Below are 6,849 nucleotides of genomic sequence, written 5' to 3' on the forward strand. Positions count from 1 at the left end.
TACCCAGAGTCTGGCAATGAAATCGTTTTATGGCTGCAAATACGACAGGGTTTCTTGGAGGCGTTTTGAAATGTCTGCATGCCAATAAACGAAAGTGGCCTTGACTTGAATTTGACCTTTTTGTATTAGGACTCTTAAACTCAGCAGATGGAGACTGTAGGATACCATTTCATGACTTGCAACTTCGGTTGTATGGCCTCTGAAGTTTTTCAACTTTGGAGCTTTTAAAAATAGATATCACAGGCACCCAGCCTCTCTCTTGCATGCAGGATCATTTAGCCAGAAAGCTAATAGTTAAACCTAACTGCAAATGTTTAACTTATCGATTTAGTTCTCAGTGAGTGACGGCAGCTGGGCATGCAGATCTGTGCTGGCAAAGGCATGGGCACCTCATCCATCATGGGGCGCGGATTATATTTTTTCTCTAATCTTGGACTCTGCGTGGTAGTGGCTGCAAGTTCTGAAAAAAGTCCCTCCTAAAGTTGCATTTATGTGAACATACAGTGTTTAAAAAAACAGGGCAGCCTTATTGAAGTTGTCTCAGAAGAGGCAGATCACCAGAAAAAAATGCCAGAACGGTCCAAAATGTCATTAAGAGAAACTAAAATTTAGAAAATGCAGCCACTATTGCATTAAACCTATTCTTCTGAAAGTGTATGTTGCTTGCAGAAAAGATTCAGACTTTTAAATGTGTAAAAACAACATGGAGTAAAAGGCTGAACCACCATTCTGTCTGATATTTGATGCGCAGCTGAGCTGCAGAGTGTCTACCTTGGTAACACAAACGTCAGGCTCGGTTTACTGGCCACAAGTGCTGGTAATAAATATTCATGATGCTGGCGCCTGCGCTTTCCCGATATCTGAATGTTTGTCATTTCCAGACTTGAGCGTAAATACATTTAAAGTGGATGTTTTTCCTGCGCTCCTATTTGATCTGGAGTCACCATCAGCTCTATGGGCTGTCTGATATGAGACGCACCGCAGCCTGTCGTCGACTCCTCTTTTTACGAGCATTTTATTTTCGACACCTAGTGTGTAGGTTCAGTGTAAAGTAATACGTCAGAAGCATAAAGCTAAGTAATGAAACACCATAGTCAAAGTGCATGCTTTGCATTGAGTCACATTGGCACGTTGAAGGAGCAGGGCTACAACGTTGTTGTTTCTCTCTTCAATAAAACATGTGCAGGGAAATTAAAGTGGAAGATATGAACTCAAGTCTGTGGCCATAATGAGGCAAATAACCATCAATCCTAACAGAAAACCCAATATATTCCAGCAAAGTATTGTCCATCATTATTAGTCTGGACTCTGACATAGAACTTTACATTTAAAGTGTTTTCTCAAGTTCAAATGACGAATAAACTGCGTTTAGCTTGTCAACCTGGCACCACCTTTATAATTAAATATGGTGCACGTTTGGAATATCCCGCCAGGCTACAAACCACATGAGATACTTTTAACACATCCAATTTAAGCTATTTATATTTCCAGTTTACATGTGAACATTTTTCTATAAAGCTGCAAAGTGACTTTCTCAAACGAATTCTCAGGGCGTGGAGTGCGTCATTTCTAGAGCAGTGCACTAGTGAAGCATCAGCACTGGAACCCAGATAGATAGATAGATAGTGTTAAATAGAGTCGAAAAAGTCATTTTATTACCATCCTTCATTTATCTCCAAATGTAATAGTCCGTGAAAAGAAAATATGAATACATTCGACAAATAATCTAAGATGGCGGGAGTCGTGGGTGTTTTTTTTTTGTTTTTTTTGGCTGATAATAATAAACGGCAAGCGCGCACGGACACACGCACGCCAACCTGGCCGCTGTGTGTCGATTCTTCTTCAGTTTCAAATGGCTATTTGGTTGTTTTCGGTGTGTGCAGCAGTTCTGACAGAGCTGCAGACTGACAGATCGTGGCTCTGTGCACACTGGCAGTGTTAACCATGATCACTAGCGGCTGCTGATGTGATCTCTGCCTAATGGGGCGGTCAAGCAAGCTGCAGCCAGGAACAATGAGGGGCCACATGGACTCCTGAGCTCTCCCTAAATCTGTGAAATCCGACAAACGCAGGAAAATAAAATAAATAAATTATATTTGAAAATTAGATTCCCGAACAATTAAGTAGCGCAAACTATTCCAGTTTACAAAGAGGAACAACCGCCGTGATTAATCGATTTAATTTGCACATTACTGGAGGGCAAAGTGTTGGATGTTAATTTTGGATAAACAGAAGATGCAGACTGGGGAGTGGATTTACTTATTATTGACTGTCAGGGAAGTTGTGACAGTGCGTTTAAAACACAACCTTTTGGCTTTAAATGAGCTGTTGCCTCTGAGACACACACACACACACACACACACTTGCAGAAAACATGCACACACACAGTAAAGAGTTAAAATTATGTGTGCAACTAAACATGCAATAATTCTTTCATCTAAATCGTACTAAATGCATTATCATGCTGGAGAAAAAAGTATGCTTTAGTCTGCAGCTAATTATTTCCAATTGTAATGCAGCTTATGTAAAAAGAACCCATTAGTTTCACACAGCACCCAACCAAGGAAACCAATAACCTCCAACGCATTGTAAGATTGTATTTTTTAATCCTTTAATATAGTACGAAATGTATCCAAACATTTTTTTGTAAACTAAATTTTACATACGAGCGCATTTCTCCATAAATACCGATCATTTCTAACATGTTACCGGTCCTTTACATGCGGATAAATATGGAAAATTGAGCTACTTACATGTAATAATACTTCCTTTCAGACAAAGCAATTGACAGAGATTTTATATTTATCACGTACATAAACAGATTGACACGGAATTTCAGGCTTTCACTACACGATTTATCGACATGACATTAAATAACAACAATGATACTGTGCTACTCAAACTGGACCTTGGACGAAAATGTTGCACTGAATAGGCTACAAAAGCACATTAATACTAAGAGTCGGTTAGGTCGACGTGTAGACTGTAGTAATACTGAATAATTCACATTTGGTTCACAACTATAACATTCTTTTCAATGAAGTCTATTCATCGCAAATATTCTTAAAACCATCTCATTTTTCCATATATCTAGGGACCACATTTTCACAAATTCCCTTAAACTGTGATAGACCTATTTACAAAATAAAATATTACATTTTGTTCCAACTTGGTGAAAACCTTTATGTACAAAAAAAATCAGGCCTCGCAGATAGCATGCTTATTGAGATCTCTATTGAGCAGTCTCTCCGTAAAAATAAAGACTCAAAGAAATATTGAGGGGTGGGGGGGTGGGGGGGAGTTTAACTCGGTGGCTTGTCCTCGCCTCCTTTTTGTCCATGCATTCTCTTTCATTGACATTAAGACAGCCTTTAATTGATCGTTCGGGCCTCCCGTGTTTTCTCAGTCCATGTTTCACTGGCTGACTTTTACAAAGTCTTTGATTCCAAGCAGTTTTTTTAAATTCTGCAGTCTGTTTCCTCTTTTCTTTTGTCAAAAATATTTACACGTACCATTCATTGAAATTTGACGACAGCGTGCTGTGGCTGGTTGTGTGGTGTACTGCTGAGGCTGCTGGTGATATGGAGCTGTTGCTCTGGTTCTCTGTGGACGGTGATACTATGGTGGGAGGTGTGGAGGACTCGTACCCTGAACTGGCCGCTGGAGATGGCTGCGGTCCTGGGTTGGTGGATTCGTGGACCTTCAACAATGAGAAAAGACGTTTTTAAAAAGCACCCTGCATATGCTGTGTGTCCTGGGTTTGTTTTTTGTGCAAATACAGGACACAAGATATGCAGCCAAACAAATTAAAACTCCCTAATATGACTGCTCTGAACGTCTGCAAAATTCTTAAACAAAGCATACAAAACATTATTATTCTCATTAAGATCTTAATCTCATTTCCCGGTTGAAAGAAAAGAAAGAAAGAAAGTGTCATGGTAAATTAACTTATGCTTATCTGTTTCTGTTAAAAAAAACAAAAACAAAAAAAAACACAACAACAACACATGGAATAAAAGCTGTGACTTTTTCTCGTAATATTACACAATATAAATATTTTTAATTCTCATTTCCAGACTAGATAAAACAGCATATTTTATTGTTAAGTGAAGACAGAAGAAATAACAGCCATCGGGATTTACCTTCATGTGTTTTCGCAGGGAGCTGGGGTGTGTGTATGACTTGTCGCACATTTTGCAGAGATAGGGTTTGTCCGACGTGTGGACGTGCATGTGTTTCTTGCGGTCACTGCTGTTTGCAAATCGCCTGTCGCAGCCTTCAAACTCACACTTGAAAGGCTTCTCACCTAAATAAAGAAAAGAATAAACACAATCTTTAAAACTGGATTAAAAAACACAGTATTTTCCTTTGTGCGATGTTTTTTACGCGTTAAAAGTGTTAAAACCGACTAAATTCATTAAAGAGTGGTGAAGAATAAAAAGTGCAGCCTTTTTTAAGTTTAAATTTGACACACTGGCAAATAGCCGTCTTACTTATGGACTGGTAATTAATTTGACTTAATCCACTTACAGGCCCATGAATTAATTCATATCATTAAATTTAAATGCGTATCACAAGTAACACTTAACGTAAAATAACACAACTTGTTTTAAACATATGAAATATTTTCTGTTGACAACTGCACTGAATCACATGCCAGTGGAGAGACTCCAGCTGCCTAATAAATAATAACCCGGATCGCATGCATATTTTGGATGGGATATTGTCAGCGTGGATTTGGCTGTAAAAAGCGCTCAATCTGTGCGGATCTTACCGGTGTGAGTCCTTTTGTGAATTTTTAGATTTTCCGATCGAGCAAATACTTTGCCACAGCCGGGGAACGGACACGGAAAGGGCTTTTCTCCGGTGTGTACTCTGATATGATTTACAAGTTTGTATTTGGCTTTGAATGGCTTTCCTTCTCTGGCGCATTCCTCCCAGAAGCAGATGTGGTTGGTCTGCTCCGGTCCCCCCACATGCTCCACCGTCAGATGGGTCACAAGCTCGTGCATCGTGCTAAAAGTTTTGTTGCACGCCTTTTTGGGATTCGTCAGCTGCTCCGGCTCGACCCACTTGCAGATGAGCTCTTGTTTGATGGGCTGCCTCATGTATCGAAAGAAGGCCCCGGCTCCGTGGTGTGCGGCCATATTCATGTTCATGGGGCCATAGCCGTGCAGCTGGGTCGAAGCGTAGTGATCAGACCGCGGGCTTGTAACGTGGCCATACTGGTCGGCGCGTCCGTACATGTCCCCCGAGAAGCCCAGCCGCATCTGGCTGTTGACCACGTTGGAAGACGCATGGCTCGCCGCTTGCTCGTGGAGCCCTGGGAAGAGCAGGTGCCCCGCTGCATCCGAGTGTCCATGTGGCCCTGCGAAACTTCCGGAGGCGAACAAACTGTGCTGCGCCCCGGTGGCGTCCCCGAAGCCCCGATTTCGGAAGAGAAAGTCCCTGGTGGAGTTGAAAGCCGCCGTGGAGTAAGAGCCAACGTGGGTCGGGTGGTGATGGTGTCCCAGAGCGGCTGCCGCGTAGCCGGGCGCCTGGGAGGAAAACGCCGTTTGTCCGGAGCCAATATCGTGGGAGCTGTGGTTTATTTTGAAGGCGCCCATCCCATCTGCGAACGGATTTATCCCCAACGCCACTTCTCTCTCTGTGACTTCGCCTGTTGAGTGATGCCGTGAGGAGCCGAAAGTAGTGACTCCTATGGTGGGATACTGTGGTCCTGCGTCCAAGAGCATCTTCAGTCTAGACTCGCCGAGACGACTGAGAGCAGAAATCAAAAAATCACGCACAGATATTCTTCCTCCCCCTCTCTCTGTCTCTTGGACCTCACTCGACTGAGCAAACTCTCCAATCCACCGATTTTCTGTTTACTTATTAAGACGCGAGGAATTCCCCTATACAGCTCATCCGATGCACACGCAAAATCATGTATACATGCAATATTGTCTTTTGCGGTTTATCTTCCTGTGGCGCAACTTTCACCTCCTCAGTCAGGCGGTGAGCTCTAGACTGATAGTCGCAATCATTCCTGCAGATAAATGAATTGAAAAGACAACACAGTCCAGCCCTGATGAATGGGAGAGGAGGGGGGTAGTCATGTGGCCGCGGAGGTGCGCGCTCATTGGCAGAGCCCCTTTCCCCCCAATAACATCCACTCACCAAATAACAATCCACGGTGCAGGGCCCACACTTCTATTGGCCTCTTTGCATCATCAATCCCAGATATTGTGAGATTGCTGACTGTGAATTTGGTTAAAAGGCTGAATAACTGCAAAACAAAAGTTGAGAAAGACTAGACAACAACTGGCTTTGTAGAAAGTCAAAGCACGTTTTGCAGCCACATACTGCAATACAGTTTATAACCCAAATGTGACAGATTCTCTTTGTTAACATGGGGATTACAAAGTAGACCCTGTGGTAGTGTAATTGGCAACGTTTTTGTAAGCATTCTCAGATATAATCTATCTATCTGTCTGTGTATCAATCCAAACTAATAAGTGATTAAAAGCATGGAGCTGACACGAGCTTGATATAAACAAAGACAAAGCCAGAGGAAGACCTAATGACACTGATTTAATTTATTGCAATGAGGATGTACTGACAGGATGGTAAACAGTATTAGTATTCAAAGGTGGACCCTCATTACGCGTGTGAGGTACAGGTATGCAAATCCCCGTTTTACGTCTTATCTTGGGGAACCCCGTGGGGAACCCTGAGGTTTGATAAAGTCTGCCCACTGTCAACACTCTCTTTAAAGGCCTGTTATTATCAGCGTATCCCTTTCCCTTCTAAGGGAATAACGTCGTGTTGTCTCACGCTTGTGCGCGCTCTACACAATGTTTCCGCGTC

The 6,849-nt window shown here is 42.3% G+C and overlaps 1 protein-coding gene across 2 annotated transcripts; it reads right to left on the reverse strand.

Annotated features, from left to right (window-relative positions):
- Positions 1-2,505: 2,505 nt before the first annotated feature.
- Positions 2,506-6,050, reverse strand: zic1 (zic family member 1 (odd-paired homolog, Drosophila)). Of its 2 annotated transcripts, none has more exons than XM_038729070.1 (3): positions 4,775-6,050; positions 4,143-4,306; positions 2,506-3,703 (listed from the first exon to the last, which is right to left on the reverse strand). In XM_038729070.1, the coding sequence occupies exons 1-3, from the start codon at positions 5,733-5,735 to the stop codon at positions 3,503-3,505; spliced, it is 1,326 nt and encodes a 441-aa protein (XP_038584998.1). In that variant the 5' UTR covers positions 5,736-6,050; the 3' UTR covers positions 2,506-3,502. The 2 variants fall into 2 exon arrangements, with proteins under 2 accessions (XP_038584998.1, XP_038585000.1); XM_038729072.1 differs by having other exon boundaries at positions 2,525-3,700; positions 4,775-6,049.
- Between the last annotated feature and the right edge of the window lie 799 nt (positions 6,051-6,849).

The sequence above is a fragment of the Micropterus salmoides genome, unplaced genomic scaffold (assembly GCF_014851395.1).
Source record: "Micropterus salmoides isolate LMB-PRFRI ecotype aquatic unplaced genomic scaffold, ASM1485139v1 Ms_hic_scaffold_1, whole genome shotgun sequence".
Lineage (NCBI taxonomy): Eukaryota > Metazoa > Chordata > Actinopteri > Centrarchiformes > Centrarchidae > Micropterus > Micropterus salmoides.

Bases quoted from the DNA above. Each gene is read 5' to 3' on its own strand.
- zic1 (XM_038729070.1), bottom strand. From the start codon at position 5,735: ATGCTCTTGGACGCAGGACCACAGTATCCCACCATAGGAGTCACTACT. The intron at 4,307-4,774 runs GTAAGATCCGCA...TTCTTTATTTAG, and splicing joins TCACAAAAGGACTCACACCG to GTGAGAAGCCTTTCAAGTGT. The intron at 3,704-4,142 runs GTAAATCCCGAT...TTCTCATTGTTG, and splicing joins CCCTGCGAAAACACATGAAG to AAGGTCCACGAATCCACCAA.